Below are 19,559 nucleotides of genomic sequence, written 5' to 3' on the forward strand. Positions count from 1 at the left end.
ATCTAAATCGGCAGGATTCAGCAGTATGACTCCCCCACTGTGAGTTTTATACATCACAAGAGAATGAATATTTTTAAGATGGAAATAAGCAAGTATTGAACTTACTAAACTTAAATGTTTGGCACTTCTTAGCACTGAAGCACCTTTTCCAAATCAAGGTTTCTAGTTGTATGTCTTTTTCTTCAATCTAGAAAGATGATTCTGCCAACATGTTCAGTAGAGAGATTTTGAAATTCTTGATTCTGATACAAATAGATTACAACTGAAGAGTAAATTCTACCCATACACTTACGGTCAAGTATTCTATAACAAAGGAGGCAAGAATATAAAATGGAGAAAAGACAGTCTCTTCAATAAGTGGTGCTGGGGAAACTGGACAGCTACATGTAAAAGAATGAAATTAGAACATTCTCTAACACCATATACAAAAATAAACTCAAAATATATTAAAGACCTAAATGGAAGATCGGATACTATAAAACGTCTAGAGGAAAACATAGGAGAACACTTTTTGACATAAATTGCAGCGATATTTTTATTGGATTCGTCTCCTAGAGTAATGGAAATAAAAACAAAAATAAACAAATGGGACCTAATTAAACTTAAAAGCTTTTGCACAGCAAAGGAAACCATAAACAAAACGAAAAGACAACTTACAGACTGGGAGCAAACATTTGCAAATGATGCTACCAACAACGGATTAATTTCCAAAATACAGAAACAGCTCATATAGCTTAATATAAAAAAAGTGAATAACCCAATCAAAAATGTGCAGAAGGGATTCCCTGGTGGCTCAGTGGTTGAGAGTCTGCCTGCTGATGCAGGGGACACGGGTTCGTGCTCTGGTCCGGGAGGATCCCACGTGCCGCGGAGTGGCTGGGCCCGTGAGCCATGGCCGCTGAGCCTGCGTGTCTGGAGCTTGTGCTCTGCAACCGGAGAGGCCACAACAGTGAGAGGCCTGCGTACCGCAAAAAAAAAAAGAAAAAAAAAATGTGCAGAAGACCTAAATAGACATTTCTCCAAATAAGACATACAGATGGCCAACATATGAAAAAATGCCCATTATCGCTAATTATTAGAGAAATGCAAATCAAATCTGCAATAAGGTATCACATCATACTAGTCAGAATGGCCATCATGAAATAGTCTACAAATAATAAATGCTGGAGAGGGTGTGGAGAAAAAATAACCCTCCTACAGTGTTGGTGGGAATGTAAATTGGTGCAGTCACTATACACTATATACATTAATTATATATATTTACCATATGATCCTGCAGTCCCACTCCTGGTCATATATCCAGAGAAAACGCTAATTTGAAAAGATATATGCACCCCGATGTTCACTGCAGCACTATTTACAACAGCCAAGACACGGAAACAACCTATTTACAACAGCCAAGACACGGAAACAACCTAAGTGTCCATTGACTGATGAATGGATAAAGAAGATGCAGTATATCTACACAATGGAATATTATTCAGCCATTAAAAAAGAATGAAGTAATGCCATTTACAGCAACATGGATGGACTTAGAGATTATCATATTAAGTGAAGTAAGTCAGACAGAGAAAGACAAATATCAAACGGTATCACTTATATGTGGAATCTAAAAAAATGATATACATGAATGTATATACAAAATAGAAATAGAGTCACAGACATAGAAAACAAACTTACTGTCACCAGAAGGAATATTGGGGATAGGGTGGGAAATTAGGAGTTTGTGATTAACATATACACACTACTATGTATAAAATAGATAAACAACAAGGACCTACTGTATAGCACAAGGAACTATATTCAATGTCTTGTAATAACCTATAATGGAAACGAATCTGAAATATATATATATATGTATATTTATCACTTTTCTGTACACCTGAAGCTAACACAACATTGTAAACTAACTATACTTCAATTTAAAAAAATGGTTAAAAAAGGAAAAAAATGAATCCTATAATTAGTAAGAAATATGAATTTCTTTATATATATATATATATATATATATATATATATATATTTATTTTTTTTTTTTTTGCCCTGGTTTTAAAACTAAAAGTTCCACACTCCACGAACCCATTCAGTCCTGGGCAAATTGGTAGACTGGTCATCCTAATCTTGGAACATCCTAATATTTTAAAAAATAATGTTGAAAATCCATGTTCCATATATTTATTTCATATGTACTTGTGGAAACTATAAGATTTGGGGAAAACTAGGCTGAATATTTTCATCCACCATACTTGACTATTCTCACTTATCATAAAACAATTCAGTAAAATCTCATAAAATGTTAGATAGTTCAGAAAACTGGCTTCCTATTGATGATGCCTTGGTCTTCCCCTAAATCAAGATATTTGGAACTGTCTTAGCCTTGGTTAACTGTACCACATATGTGATGAATAGCACTCCCAGTATCAATGAAATAATGAAATACTCTCTGCTTGCTTTTGTGAGTCAGGAAGAAATATGGCATAATCATAGTGATCTAATTTACATCTAGTTTCATATTCTTGCTAACTTTCATTTTTCTCTAAGTAGACTAATGTTCATATTAGTGCCTTTGTGGTAAAAATGGCCTATCTGGACTCTTGTAAACAAGGCAGATCTTAGGATTGTTAAACTAGAGCAGTCTGGTGTTTTGTTTTTTTTTAATATCTTTATTGGAGTATAATTGCTTTATAATGGTGTGTTAGTTTCTGCTTTATAACAAAGTGAATCAGTTATACATATGTCCCCATATCTCTTCCCTCTTGCATCTCCCTCCCTCCCAACCTCCCTATCTCACCCCTCTAGGTGATCACAAAGCACCGAGCTGATCTCCCTGTGCTATGCGGCTGCTTCCCACTAGCTATCTATTTTACGTTTGGTAGTGTATATATGTCCATACCACTGTCTCACTTTGTCCCAGCTTACCCTTCCCCCTCCCCGTATCCTCAAGTCCATTCTCTAGTAGGTCGAGCAGTCTGGTTTTTAAATAAGAGTTCTGAGAGTAAGGAGATCAATGTGTACCAGTTAATCCAAGAAGACTACAATAAAAAGATTTTTTATTTGGATCCTGAAGTAGAAGGTAGGAAAAAAAAAAGGGGAAATGGAAATTAGCATCTACTAAGGTAGAGTGTTAAACTGCTGTCTTTGTACACATTATTCCATTTAGTCCTTACAGTTATTCTATGTTTGCTATTAGATATAAATGTTTTTTATATGAACTATATAAATGTTTTTTTTTTTTTTACTAATGGTCAAAATGGGCAATTTTGTATGGTCTAAACAAATATTGTTATCCTTATTAAACAGAGAATTTTAGTCTCAGAAAAGTTAAAGAGTTTTTACAGGGTCGTATAATGATGTCCGACTCCGAAGTCCTAACTGATTAATATCTTTCTGTTTTTCCTGTTTTGTCACCCACCAGCCAGGCCCTGTAAATTCTACTCTTAATATAGCCAGAATCTGCTGACTTCTCTCAATCTCCTCTGCTATCATGTTAGTCCAAGTCATAATAATTTCTTCCAAGTAATATAGCCGCCCTGCCTCTCTGTGGCTTCCTGAGAATCCATTTTCCATACAGTGTCCAGAGTGACCCTTTAAAGATTCAAAGCAGAAGCAGGTTGTGTCAGTCTTTATTTTAAAATACAATTAAATAAAAATTTAAAAACTAAAAATAACCCCCCCCAAACTGCTGATGGCTTCCCACCATGCTTTGAAAAAAGTTCAATTATTTTTACCATTTTTTAAACATGGCTCCTGCCTATAACTTAAATAGTGCTTGAGACATAGGTGTTCAGATTGTTTGTTGAATGAATAAAAAGTGGGATATCTGTTAGAGAGTTTGGACGATGAAGTAGGATTGATAAGGTGGGAACCAACTGTAAAGTTTTTTGAATAGCAAGCATTTTAACTTTATTCTCTTGGTCACTGGAACCCGTTGCAAGTCGATAACAATGGAGGTTTAGGGGAAAAAAAGTAGTGTCATAGATTAGTTTGAAAGCAGAGAATAAAAAGGGAGAGAAAAAAGTGAGAAAGGGCAAGAAAACCAGTTGAAAAGTTGTCTCAGTTGACTCCACTGGTTAAAGATGGTTTGGGCAAAAAGGTATGCTGCTTGGGAAGAACAAGGAAAATATGAATTTGAGTTTCTGGGCAACTAATAAAGGAGAAAGAACAAAGGACACTGTGGACTCAGATTATAGTTCTTTTATGAAATAATGACATTTGCAGCAACATGGACACAACTAGAGATTATTATACTAAGTGAAGTAAGTCAGGAGAAAGACAAATGCCATATGATATCACTTATATGTGGAATCTAAAATATGGCCCAAAAGAACCTGTCTACAAAACAGAAACAGACTCACAGACATAGAGAACAGACTTTTGATTGCCAAGGGGTAGGGGGGTAGGGAGAGGGATGGATTGGGAGTTTGGGGTTAGCTGATGCAAATGATTACATATAGAATGGATAAACAACAAGATCCTACTGTATGGCACAGGGAACTATATTCAATCTCCTGGGATAAACCATAATGGAAAAGAATATATGTGTATAACTGAGTCACTTTGCTGTAAAGCAGAAATTACATGGCATTGTAAATCAAGTATACTTCAATTGAAAAAAAGATTATAGTTCTTTTTTTCCTCTGAGTGACCAGATGATGCTCCTATGAGTGATGACTCCAGTCACAAATGGAAAATATTTTTCTAGGAAAAATATTTTATTTTTAGATGCTTTGAATATGTGTTAAAATATGAAAGTGAAAAAGTATGTTGGAGACATGGGACCCAATCCTTTATTTCTTAAAAATGCCTTGAATATAGCTCATCTTCCCCTCCATTTCCCTGCTAGTGTCCTTCTCCACACTTTCATTCCTCTTATTCTCTTGCCTGGGCTAAGAAATGATCTCCTTAGTTGTCTCTGGGTCTTTACATCCTCCAGAGTACTTCCTTAAATGCAAATATGTTTCTGCACTTCCTGACTTAAAACTTGCAGTGGTCTCTCTTGTGACTCCCGCCCCTTTGTCCTCATTTCCCAAAGCATCATGTCCAAAATCCTTAGCATGACACACAGGGAACTTTTCTCTCTGTCTCTACCTTAATTCTCTAGCCTTCTCCGTCTTTTACTGCCCCATGCCCCACCCCTCCCATGCCCAAGAAAGTTATCAGTAATTGGTGTCAGTAGGTTCTTCGTGCTTCACCCTCCATTCCTGACTCTAAGAGACAGTGGACAATACCTTCCCCAACAAAGCAAAAGAAGTCATGGCCACTCTTTCCATGTCAGCCACATAGTCAGAAACTTTAAATTATCCAAATAAAAAGAAAGATTCTGACACAGCCTCCAGAAAAGAGCACAAATGCAAGAGTCAAGAAGTGGTGCTTCAAGGAAGTGAGAGTATTCTATAACAAATGCTTCATCTCTATTACATGTTCAACTTTCATCCAGAAAGCTGCACTATGTCAGTGGTCTTCTTGTCCAACAGGAGTAGGTGGGAGTGAGATTGGGGAAGACTTGAGCTGCCTTAGAGCACTGGCTATCATTTTTCTTTTTTTTTAACCTTGATTTAGAGTAGATTGCTAACTGACCTAAGCCAATATGGTTATGTATGCTATTTTGGGGAATGTTGAGCTGGGTAAAGAGTTTAGGTCTCTTCTGTCACATTCTCCCTACTAAATTATAAGAAAGTAAACCTCAAACCAAGTTCTTTCACAAGTCAATGACTGATTAGAAAATAGCACAGAATAATCTTGCAACCTGTTCTGTAATCTCTGTGTCTTTTAGGAAACTCGTCACTACTGTGCATGGATGGGCTCTTCAGAAAATCACTGTTTTAGAGACAGGATTCAGTTAGATTACAGCCTTCATCAGGCAACCAGAATCTTCTTAGCACAAGATATTTCTGAATCAAGCTCTATTCCAAGGAGGAATAGCAAAAATCTCAAGCAATATTATACTCTGTTCACTCAAGGCCAGGAAGCATTTCTACAAATTTTAGCTTGAACGCTAGTAATTTCTTCAATGATTATGCACTTCTAAAAATCAAGAAAATGACTTTCTTATGGATCCAGATCTAACAACTTTTCTCTGTCAAAATTAGCTCTTCATTAAAAAAAAAAAAAGACATCTGAGTGCGGAGAGGGGTCTTATCCAAAGATTGATAGAAAAAGTCTTTCTATAAGCATAGACATATTGTGACAATGGATTTAGAATTAGAATGTAAAAGCAATTGTAAATGATAGTGGCTTCTCCATTTTCCTGACAGTCACCTACACACTTTAACACATTGATTTTTCAATATAATTTTATAGGCCATCAGTATTGAAGGCAGTAAACCAAACCTAAGTGTATTCTCTTCTGATAGAGTTAATGCCAAACATATAATTGATAATGTAAAATGTATAAATCATCACTTTTGGCATCTCATCACTTTTTCCTTTAGCATGTTTCCAGAAGGAATGTCTGGAGAGAACAAATCCATGGTTCACTTAGAAAATGACTCTTTAAATCAATACTACCTGTGGGTGCACTTAACTGTATTTATTTATTTACTTTATTTATTGATGTGTAACTTAGAATATTATGTCAATTTCATGTGTACAATACAGTTATTCAATATTTGTACACATTATAAAATCACCACTGTAAATCTAGTTACCATATGTCATAAACAAAGTTATTACAGTATTATTGACTATATTATATATGCTGTACATTATATCACTGTAGCTTATTTATTTTATTAATGGAAGTTTGTACCTCTTAATTTTCCTCACCTAGTTAACTCATCTTCCCACTCCTCTCCTCTCTGGAAATCACCAATTTGTTCTCTGTATCTATGACTCTGTTTCTATTTTGATGTGTTTGTTCATTTGTTTTGTTTTTTAGATTGTACATATAAGTAAAATCATGCAATATGTACATACATATCATACAATATGTATCTCTCTATGACTTATTTCATTTAGCATAATATCCTCTAGATCATCCATATTGATGCAAATGTCAAGATTTCATTATTTTTTATATCTGAGTAGTATTTTAATGTGTATTTGTATATATATGTATATGCATGTGTCTGTGTGTGTGTGTATATATATATGTATATATATCTCACATATTCTTTATCCGTTCATCTATCAGCGTTCTTCCACATCTTTGCTATTGTAAATACTGCATTGAATATAGGGGGGGTGCATATATCTTTTTGAGTTAGTGTTTTTTTCTTTGGAAAAATACCCAGACATGAAATTGCTGGATTGTATGGTAGTTCTATTTTTAATTTTTTGAAAAACTTTTATACTGTTCTACATAGCAGCTGTACAACTTACATTCCCATTGACAGTGCATAAGGGCCCCTTTTCTCCATATCCTCATCAACACTTGTTGTTTCTTTTCTTTTTGATAATATCCCTTCTGACAGGTGTGAAGTGATCTCATGGTTTTGATTTGAATTTCCCTGATGATCAGTGTTGAGCATCTTTTCATATGCCTGTTGACCCCCGTATGTCTTCTTTCAAAAAATATCTGTGTCGTCCCTCTGCCATTTATTGATTGATTGATTGATGTTGAGTTGTATGAGTTCTCTGAATATTTTGGGTATTAAACCCTTATTGGATATACCATTTGCAAATATCTTCTCTCATTCAGTACGCTGCCTTTCCATTTTGTTGAAAGTTTCCTTTGCTGTGCAAAAGCTTTTTAGTTTGTTGTAGTCCCATTTGTTTATTTTTGGTTTTGTTTCCCTTACCTAAACTTCTTTTCCTCTCCTTGCTTATACTTAAATTGTTTTTTTAAACATCTAGTTTCCTGAGGTGGAAGCTAGATTATTGATTTTAAATATTTCTTCTTTTTGAATATATGCATTTAGTGCTCTACACTTTCCCTAATTATAGCTTTTATTGCATCCCACAAAGTTTGATAAGATGTATTTCCATTTCATTTAATTCAAAACATTTTAAAATTTATCTTGTGACTTCCTTTTCGGCCTATGTGTTATGTAGAAGCATGTTGTTTACTTTACAAACATCTGGGGATTTTCTAGCTATTTTTCTGTTATTGATTTTTATTTTAAATCCATTACAATCTGCAAACATAATTTGTATAATATATATTGTTTTACATTTGTTAAAGTGTATTTTGTGATCCAACATGTGTTCTAACTTGGTAAATGTTCTATGTGAGCTTGAAAAGAATGTCTATTCTGTAGTTATTGAGTGGAGTATTCAAAAACTAACAGCCAGTTTGGCTGTTAGATAAGTTGATTGATAGTGCTGTTCAGGTCAATTATAGCCTTACTGATTTTCTGCCTGCTTGATCTATTAATTACTAATGGGAATCCGGTGTTAAAGTCTCCATCTATAACAGTGTATTTATCTATTTCTTCTTTCTGTTTTTAAGTCATGTATTTTGGTGCTCTATTGTTAGATACATACAACTTCAGGATTCTTGGATAATAGTTTTATTGAAAAATCGACCCCTTTACCATTATGTAATGTCCTTTTTATCAGTGATAATTTTCCTTGCTCTAAACTCTACTTTGTCTAAAATTAATGTAACTACTTCAGTTTTCTTTTGATTAATGTTAGCAAGATATATCTTTTCCACTTCTTTACTTTTAACCTATCGGAATTTTTATACTTAAGGTGGATTTCCTGTAGACAAAGTAGTCAGACTTTGTTTTTTTCTTTTTAATCCATTCTGATAATCTCTATTTTGATTGATGTGTTTAACTTTGACCGTATTTAAAGTGATTATTGAAATAGTTAGATTAACCACTATGTTTGCAATATTTTTTAATGTGTTTGTTCTGTTTATTTTTTTCCTTTTTTGGCTTCTCCAATTTTAATTGAGCCTTTAATATAGTTTCATTTTATCTCCTCTCTTTTAAAAAATTGTTGTCCTAGAGCTTGCAATATTTTTAAGCTAATTGAAGTCCACCTTCAAATAACACTATAGCACTTTATCTGAAATGCATGTATTTTATAACAGTACAGTCATCTCTTAGTATCCATGCAGGCTTGGTTGCAGGATGCCCCACAGATATGAAAATCCATGGATTCTCAAGGTTCTTATATAAAATTACATAGTATTCAAATATAACCTATGCATATCCTCCCATATACTTCAAATCATCTCCAGATTACTTATAATACCTAATACAATGTAAATGCTATGTAAATAGTTGTAAATTCAATGTAAATTATATGTAAATAGTTACTAGCATGTGGCAAATTCAAGTTTTGATTTTTGAACTTTCCAGAACTTTTTTAAAAAAAATTTTAATCTGTGGTTCATTGAATCCATACATATGGAACTCACAGATATGGACCACCAGCTGTATTCCTAATTCCTTTCTCTCATATTTTTTGGTATTGCTCTTATCCATTTAATTTATCCGTGTGCTATCATCACCCAATACTTTTGCTATTATTGATTTAAATAGAGTTATATTTAAGATTAGTTAAGAATAAAAATATTATAAGTTTTAATTTACTTTCACCTATTCTTTCTCTGATGTTCTTCATTTCTTTGTGTATATCAAAGTTTCTTACCTATATCCTTTTTCTTCTCACTGAAGCCTTTGTAGGGCAGTTCATCTGGCTGTAAATTCTGTCCATTTTTATTTGACTGAGAAAGTATATTTGCCCTTTGCCTTTTAAGAATAATGCCACTGAGGGACTTCCCTGGCGGTTCCGTGGTTGACTCCGCACTTCCAATGCAGGGGGCACATGTTCCATCCCTGGTCAGGGAACTAAGATCCATATGCTGAACGGTGTGGACAAAAAAAAAAAAAAAAAAAAAAAAAAGGGACTGCTAAGAACAAATAAATGAAGGGCTAAATGAGTGATTATGGCTTAAAAACAAAAAAGAATAATGCCACTGAAGTAGAATTCTAAGTTGGTGTTCTTTTCTTTTAACACTTTAAATATATTATTAATGATATGACTATAGTTATGTGTGTATATATATGTATATACTGTATGCTGTACATTAGGTCTCCGGAACTGATTTATCTAATGACTGAAAGTTTGTACTCATGACCAATAGCTCCACATTTCTCCCCACCAGCCCTAGGTAGTCATCATTCTATTCTGTTTCTACAACTTTGACTTTTTCAGATTCCACATATAACTGAGATAATGCGTCTAGTTTATTTGACATAACATGCTCTCCTGATGTTGTTGCAAGTGGCACAATTTTCCTTTTTCCTTAAGGCTGAATAATATTCATATATATTCATATATATGTATATATATATCTTGTTATTGTTTCCATATCTTGACTATAGTAAATAATGCTGCATTGAACATGGAAGTGCAGATATCTCTTTGAGATCCAGATTTTCACTCCTTTGGATATATACCCGGAAATGGAATTGTGGGATCATATGGTAGTTCTATATGCAATTTTTTGAGAAACCTCTATATTGTTTTCTGTAACGGACGTACCAATTTTCATTCCCATTAATAATGCACAAGGATTCTCCTTTCTCGACATCCTCGCCAACACTTTAACTTTTTGTTGATAGCCATCCTAACTGGTGTAAGGCGACATCTCGTTATGGTAATTTTTTCTTTTTTTTTTAAATAGATCTTTATTGGAGTACAATTGTTTTACAATACGATGTTAGTTTCTGTTGCACAACAAATCAAACATATGCATACACATGTCCTCATATCCCCTCCCTCTTGAGCCTCCCTCTCATCCTCCTTATCCCACCCCTCTAAGGTCAACACAAAGCACCAAGCCGATCTCCCTGTGCTACGCTGCTGCTTCCCACCAGCCAACTATTTTACATTCGGTAGTGTACATATGTCAGTGCTACTCTCACTTCGCCCCAGCTTCACCCTGCCACCCCATGTCCTCAAGTCCATTCTCTATGTCTACCTCTTTATTCCTGCCCTGCAGCTAGGTTCATCAGTAACTTTTTTTTTTTTTTAGATTGCATATATATACGTTAGCATACGGTATTTGTTTTTCTCTGACTTATTTCACTCTGTATGACAGACTCTAGGTCCATCCACCTCACTAGAAAAAACTCAATTTCATTTCTTTTTATGGTTAGTAATATTCCAATGTATATATATGTCACATCTTCTTTATCCATTCATCTGTCGATGGGCATTTAGGTTGGTTCCGTGTCCTGGCTATTGTAAATAGTACTGCAGTGAACATTGTGGTGCATGTCTCTTTTTGAATTATGGTTTTCTCAGGGTATATGCCTGTTAGTGGGATTGCTGGGTCATATGGTAGTTCTATTTTTAGTTCTTTAAGGAACCTCCATACGGTTTTCCATAGTGGTTGTATCAATTTATATCCCCACCAACAGTGTAGGAGGGTTCCCTTTTCACCACACCCTTTCCAGCATTTATTGTTTCTACCTTTTTTGATAATGGCCATTCTGACTGGCATGAGGTGATACCTCATTGTAGTTTTGATTTGCATGTCTCTAATAATTCGTGATGTTGAGCATCTTCTCATGTGCCTCTTGGCCATCTGTATGTCTTCCTTGATGAAATGTCTATTTACATTTTCTGCCCATTTTTTAACTGGATTGTTTGCTTTTTTGATATTGAGCTCCGTGAAATAAAAAAAAATACATAGAAACAAATGACAATGAAAACACAATGACCCAAAATCTATGGGATGCAGCAAAATCAGTTCTAAGAGGGAAATTTATAGCAATTCAATCTCACCTCAAGAAACAAGAAAAATCTCAAATAAACAATCTAATCCTGCACTTAAAACAACTGGAGAAAGAAGAACAAAGAAAACCCAAAGTCAGTGGCAGGAAAGAAATCATAAAGATCAGAGCAGGGATAAATGAAATAGAAATGAAGAAAACAATAACAAAGATCAATAAAACTAAAAGCTGGTTCTTTTAGAAGATAAACAAAATTGATAAACCCTTAACCAGACTCATCCAGAAAAAAAGGGAGAGGATGCAAATCAATAAAATTAGAAATGAAAAAGGAGAAATCACAACTGACACCACAGAAATACAAAGGATTATAAGAGACTGCTACAAACAACTATATGCCAATAAAATGGACAACCACGAAGTAATGGACAAATTCTTGGAAAGGTACAATTTTCCAAAACTGAACCAGGAAGAATTAGAAAATATAAACAGGCCTACCATGATTTATGAAATTGAAACCATAATTAAAAATCTTCCAACAAACAAAAGTCTAGGACCAGATGGCTTCACAGGCGAATTCTATCAAACATTTAGAGAAGAGCTAACACTGATCCTTTTCAAACTCTTCCAAAAAATTGCAGAGGGAGAAACACTTCCAAATTCATTCTACAAAGCCACCAGCACCCTGATACCAAAACCAGAAAAAGATATTTAAAAAAAGAAAATTATAGACCAATATCACTGATGAACATAGATGCAAAAATCCTCAACAAAATACTAACAAACAGAATCCAACAACACATTAAAAGGATCATACACCATGAACAAGTGGGATTTATCCCAGGGATTCAAGGATTCTTCAGTATATGGAAAGGAATCAAAGATGACATAAACAGATGGAGAAATATACCATGTTCTTGGATTGGAAGAATCAGTATTGTGAAAATGACTATACTACCCAAAGCAATCTACAGATTCAATGCAATCCCTATCAAACTACCAATGGCATTCTTCACAGAATTAGAACAAAAAATCTTACAATTCGTATGGAAACACAAAAGACCCCAAATAGCCAAAGCAATCTTGAGAAAGAAAAACGGGGTTGGAGGAATCAGGCTCCCCAACTTCAAAGTATACCACAAAGCTACAGTAATCAAGACAGAATGGTACTGGCACAAAAATAGAAATATAGATCAATGGAACAGGATAGAAAGCCCAGAGACAAACCCACACACATATGGGCACCTAATTTATGACAAAGTAGCAAGAACATACAATGGAGAAAAGACAGCCTCTTCAGTAAGTGATGCTGGGAAAACTGGACAGCTACACGTAAAAGAATGAAATTAGAACACTACCTAACACCACACACAAAAATAAACTCTAAATGGATTAAAGACTTAAATGTAAGACCAGACATTATAAAACTTTTAGAGGAAAACAGCAAAAACACTCTTTGACATAAACCACAGCAAGATCTTTTTTGACCCATCTCCTAAAGTAACAGAAATAAAACCAAAAATAAACAAGTGGGACTTAATTAAACCTAAAGGCTTTTGCACAGTAAAGGAAGCCATAAACAAGACAAAAAGACAATCCTCAGAATGGGAGAAAATATTCGCAAATGAAACAACAGACAAAGGATTAATCTCATTATGGTTTTGAGATGTCATCTTTGCATTTCCCTGTTGATTAGTGATGTTGAACATCTTTTCATGTTTCTGTTGGCCATTTGTATGTCTTCTTTTGAAAAATATCAATTCAGACCATTTGCCCATTTTTTAAATCCGTTTTTTGTTTTGTTTGTTTTGCTTTTGAGTTGTATAAGTTCCTTATGTATTTTGGATATTAACCCCTTATCATAGATATGGTTTGCAAATATTTTCTCCCATTCTGTAGGTTGCCTTTACACTTTTTTTTAACTGCTTCCTTTGCTGTGAAGAAACTTTTTAGTTTGACATAATTCCACTTATTTATTTTTGCTTTTGTTGCCTTTGCTTTTGGTGTCACATCCAAAAAGTTACCACCAAGGCCAGTGTCAACGAGATTTTTCCCTATGTTTTCTTCTAGATGTTTTATGGCTTCATATCTTACATTTAAGTCTTTAATCAATTTTGAGTTAATTTTTGTTCATGGTGTAAAATAAGCGCCCAATTTAATTTTTCTGCATGTAGATATGCAATTTTCCCAACAACATTTATTGAAGAGACTATCTTTTACCCATTGTGTATTCTTGGCAACTTTGTTGAAGATTCATTGATCATACATAATATGAGTTAATTTTGCATTCTATATTTTGTTCCATTGGTCTGTTTTTATTATTACATCAGTACCATACTCTTTTCATTACTATAACTTTGTAATATAGTCTGAAAAAAGAAACTGTGATGCCTCCAGCTTTGTTCTTGCTCAAGACTAGCTTAGCTATTTGGGGTCTTTTTGGTTCTATATAAATTTTATAATGGTTTTTTTCTGTTTTTGTGCACTATGCTATTGGAATTTTCATAGAAATTACATTGAACCATTTGAGTATTATGGACATTTAAAGAATATTAATTATTCTAATCCATTAACATGGGATATCTTTCTATTTATTTATGTCTTTTTGTTATCTATTTTCTGTCTGAATGGTCTATCCATTATTGAAAGTAGGATATTGAAGTCTCTTACTATTATTATATTGATGTCTATTTCTCCCTTGAGATCTGTTAATGTTGCTTTCTATATTTATGTGCTCTGACATTAGGGGCATGTATATTTATAGTTGTTATAGCCTTTTATGAATTGACTCCTTTGCCTAAAATTACCTTCTTTGTCTCTCATTACAGTGTCTGACTTAAAGTCTATTTTATCTGATATAAATGTAGCTATTCTCATTCTCTTCTGATTTCAATTTATGTGGAATATCTTTTTCCATCCCTTCACTTTCAGCCTATGTACATTCTCAAATCTGCAGTGAGTCCCTTATAGGTAACGTGTAGTTGAGTGTTTTTTTTTTAATCCTTTTTTCCTTTTTTAATCATTTCAGTCACTCTGTGTCTTAATTAGAGAGTTTAATCTATTTACAATTAATTATCGATAGGTAAAAATTACTATTGACATTTTGCCATTTTTTGGCTGTTTTGTAGTTCTTTCTTGGACCCTCATTGTGAAAACCTTGTGAGGTTCCTAGAGGGAAAGCCCACAAAAGTGTGGGATCCCCTAAGACTGAGTTCCCAGGAGTTTCTTCCTTTCATGCTAGTTCACACTCAGCTTCCAACAGTAAATCTAAATTGTGAATTTTCCTACCAGTTAATGACTCCCAATTTTTCTCTTCCAGTAAGCGTATCTTTCTGGATACCACCATCTTTCCAGATTTGGGGTTTGGTGTTATGCCCTATGTCTTCAGTGCTCTGAAGTGTGCAAGAAAAGTCATTGCTTTTTAGATCGTCCAGCTTTGTTTGTTGTAAAGATGGCATAGAAAACTTTTACCTCTTTATGTGTGAAAGCTGAAACAAGAAGTGCATGGGCTTGGAGTTTAAATAGGTAGAAGGAAGTTCAGTAGGGTTTGAGGTTAGGCAATACCAAGACCTATTGAAGTCACACCACCATTTAACATGAGATGTGGGTTTGTGCTGTAGCAGATGGAATAGGACATAGCAATCTTCCACCCCTTGCTCAGGGGACTTTTCAAAGGATGTTTTAAGAGTCTCATCCAAAGGAAAGAAAGGTTCTGGGTGAATATGCTTTCTGGGTAAAATAACAGACTAATACTAATCATTGGTGGAAAAAAAATCACAGAATAAAGTTTTTCTTGGTCAGCCAGTCCCCTAGCTCAGTCAAATTTCTGCTCAAAGCCTAAAATGATGTGGTTCTAGTAAAGAGTGATTGGGATTTTAAAATGCTGTTTCATTAGTAGTTCTGTTTATAGTGTAACACAGGATAGTCCTTCTTGGGTCATTCTTATGATTGAAAGGAAGGTGTGGGCCCAGATACAAGAGGACCTTGCAAACAGATGAAATAATTTAGATGACTGTAGGGGTAAAAAAACAAACATGCCACTTTTGAGTAAAAGACTTTTGAGTAAGAGATTGATATAATATCCCCATTGGTTCAGTATCAACTTCTGAGTCTGGGTACATGACGGGTTATATTGATGTGTTTGTTCACAGTTTGTGCAACATAAAGGAGATTCTGGCTTAGGAGCCAGGCATTAAAGAGATTGAATTTTGGTTCTAATACTTAATAACTGAGCCATTTGGCAAATTTCTTTGCAAACAATTTTGTAAATTATCTCTCTGGACCATGTTTTCCTCCCTAGAAGATGCATGTAGCAGTTATCTTTGTCATAATGATGTCACATAGCTAACCATCACAAAACTCATTGGCTTAAAAAATGTTTATTATTGTTCATGAATATAGGTGAAGTTGGCTGTTAGCCTAGGCTCAGTGAAGCTCTCATATGTCTGTGGTCAGCTATAGTTCAGCTAGTCTAATGCACATCTTAGCTGGGCTTTCTCACAGTTCTGAGATCTTTGCTGGGCAACTGACTCAGCTCTGTCTCATGGGGCCCCTCGCCCTCTAGAAGGTAGGCTTAATCTTGTTCTGTTGGGGAAGGCAGAGGACCAAGAGAAAAAGTGGAAGTGTACAAGGTCTCTTGGGGTCTAATCTTGGAACTGGCTCAGCCAAAAGAATATATGTATGTAATGTAGAGATATAAAAGTAAAGGTTATTTGATGTTGTGAAAAGAATTCCAGATCTTCAGACTGTGCTTATCTGCAGGTACAATCTTTGTGTCACTTTCAGTCATGATGAGGTATATGGGAAGTATCTGTGGGATTTTGTAAGTTGGTAAGTCTCCCTCCCCTAGGATTCCTTATTTCCATACTCCTATTGATTCTATCTCAGATCTATGATAACTCTCCATCCTCATTATCATCATCATATTGGTGGGATGTGTAAAATAATTAGTAAACAGAAACCTGAATTATATAGAGGTAAGAGGCCAGAGGGGGAGCTCTCAGGTCCTATGATGGTAGCAGAGCCCAAAAGGAAGAAGAAAGATTACTTCTTTTCTAGCAACAACCCAGCCAATGAAAAGCCATGGACTCTGTTTATGATAGCCCTCCCAACTTCCCTTTTCCCTCTATAAAAGAGTTCTCCTTCCTTTGCTTTGCAGGGACTTGCATGTGGCTTGCTATTGTTGCACACCCCGAATTGCAATTCTCTCCTGATCCTGAATACATTTGTTTTTGCTGGAGAAATAACTGACAATCTACATGTTTTAGGTCAACAGATGGTTGTGATAGCCTCCTAACTGGCCTCCCTGCTTTCATTACAATTCATTTATTTACAAGCATCCAGAGTCATTATATAAAAATTATAAATAAGATTATGTCACTTCTCTATGTGAAACAATAGTTAATTAGAAATCTGAAAGCATTCAAATCCCAAATATTCTTCATGTGATTTTCTTTCACTTGGAAACTTTTGAAATTTTCTTCATGTATTGTTTTATAACTCAGCTGTACTTTTAAATCTGAGGACATTTCTTCAGCTCTGGAAATTTTATTGTATTATTGCTTTAATAAGATTCACCCTTTTTTCTTCTTAAATTCTTCTAGATTTATCCTCTGGTTTTCGTATATTTTAATCTTAATTTCCATTTTGCAATATCTTCACTGGGAGATAGAAATGATTTACCAGAATGTTGTTCCCCAAACTTGCTTGTGAAGATTATGGTTTTAATGAGCTTGACCCCAAGGTCTATTTTGATATACTTAACCTTTCAGTTAAGTGACAAACTAGGATAAGTTTTAATTTTTTTCCTTTTGCTATCTCTTCAGTAGTTTTACACATCTCATCTTGAGCTGATGGGCTTGCTAAGAGTTTAAGTTAAAAATTCACCGAAATGGAAAAAGTCACAGATCTTCTCCTGTGTAAGGAAAAACCCAGTTCTTCCCTATATATGTTTCTCTTCCTTGTGTGTCTCCATCACCTTCTCAGGAACACTTCAATTCTGGTCCCCAAATATATGAAGGTTTCCCTGCCCCCACTCCCACCAAGAAATTCTCTGGCTGTCCTAAATTTAATTCAATTCTGACATTCTTTACCCAGAGATAGCATCAGATTCCACACGTTGAGGGCTCAGTCCTACAAGACCGCACCCTCCCCGCCACTTCAGATGCCAATCACAAGCCCAGGTTGTTACCTGTACTTCTGACCAACAGGCTTTAAATAAGAGGTTGCCACAACTCCCTCCTTCAGTTCGCATAATTGGCTAGAGTGGCTCACAGAATTCAGAGAAACATTTTATTTATGGATCGCTGGTTTATTATAAAAGAATATAACTCAGGAACAGCCAGATGGAGGAGAAGCATAGAGCAAGCATGGCAAAAGTCTGGAGCTTCCATCCCCTCTGGGAGTGCACCATTATTACCACATCTCCAGGTGTTAACCAACCCAGAAGCTCTCTGAACCTTGTCTGTTTGGGTTTCTGTAGAGGCTTCATTACATAAGCATGATTAATGAAATTATTGGCCATTAGTAATTGACCCAGTCCCTAGCCCCTTGCCCTGCCCCAGAGGTCAGGGGGTGGGACTGAAATTTCCAATCACCTGGTTGACTCCATTGGCAACCAGCCGCCATCCTTAGGTGCTTTACAAGTCACCTCATTAGCATAATAGAAGACACTTTTATCACTTTCAAGACTTAAGAAATTCTAAGGGTTTTGGGAACTCTGAGACAGGAGCTGTGGACAAATACCAAATATATATGAGAAATATATTTCATCCGAACGGACAAATATATATTTCTTATCAACCACAATATCACATTCACCAAGAAGCGTGCTCACATCAATTGTTTTCTTCAAAGCAGTGAGATAAATTGGGTTGTTAGAAGTGAGGGTAAAGTGCAATGTAATATAAATTTAGAAAGTAGGTCAAGTCCTACATCTGTGTCAGGAATAAAAAATGAATCTAAGATTCAGAAAGGGAATACTCAGTAATTGACACAAAGAGAGAGCTCCCTAATGTCAAAGTCATTCGTCATTTGGTTATGGGATTCAGGAACTCTAATCAAAAGCCTAAACTCCAGGGAAGGAAACTCCAGTCTTTTCACTATAGAATTTACAAGGTATAATAAGATTTTAGAAGAACAGGCTGTAAGAGAAAAAAAGAGAGAGGAAAACAGGGAGACTAGTGGTCAGGCAGCATGGAGTAATGGGAAAATTACTGGATTTGAAAAGGAGTTTAACTCAGGTTCAGCACTTGTGACCAAGGACCAGGCAGACATAATGTCTGCTTGTGGCTCATAATGTCATAAAATGTGAGGATGAAATAAGATATGTGACATCTTGAGAAGTATACTTTTTATAAAAATTTTAACAATTATTATGACTGATAAACTATTTTAATTTACAGTAGGATCAGTGATACATTTAATTGCATTTTATTATAATAAAAATTACATTATTTTCTCTATCATCTTTTTTAGGTTAGAAAATTGTCACTAAATGAAAGTAAAGGATATTGAAGTTGATATAATAAAAAATTGTAAATTTTGGTCCATTAAACATAACCAAAGTTAGCTGAGTTTTTGATGACCTGCTCCATGTGGAAGGAAATTGATGTCCTCAAAGGCTGCGGTGACATTTTCAAGAATAGTTGGTAAAATATATGATGAGTTTAACAAATTGAAATATTAGTTTGTTATTGTTTGTGCTCTTGCTTGTCTATCATCATTTAATTTTACCCAAGGCAGAAACAGGTAGTATATGAGCTCTGAAGATTATTTATTGAAATAATTCTGAAATAAGTGTTATTAGCAAATGGAAAATATTATTAGAAAGAGTATAAAGTTGTTTTTTTTTTTATGGACTAATGACCACTTGGCTGGTATCATTAAGATGCTATGTGGCTACTAACAAGTAGACTGGCTGGGCAG

At 34.9% G+C, this 19,559-nt stretch overlaps 1 protein-coding gene across 1 annotated transcript in view; it reads right to left on the reverse strand.

The window, feature by feature from the left end:
- Positions 1-3,321: 3,321 nt before the first annotated feature.
- Positions 3,322-19,559, reverse strand: part of ADAM7 (ADAM metallopeptidase domain 7) — a 126,680-nt gene continuing 110,442 nt past the window's right edge. The window contains 1 exon segment of the mRNA XM_089912590.1: positions 3,322-3,585. Within this exon segment, the coding sequence (XP_089768716.1) occupies positions 3,322-3,585 (264 nt within the window).

The sequence above is a fragment of the Delphinapterus leucas genome, chromosome 6 (genome assembly GCF_059928025.1).
Source record: "Delphinapterus leucas isolate spDelLeu-1000000601 "Yukka" chromosome 6, BTC_Dleu_Yukka2, whole genome shotgun sequence".
Classification (NCBI taxonomy): domain Eukaryota; kingdom Metazoa; phylum Chordata; class Mammalia; order Artiodactyla; family Monodontidae; genus Delphinapterus; species Delphinapterus leucas.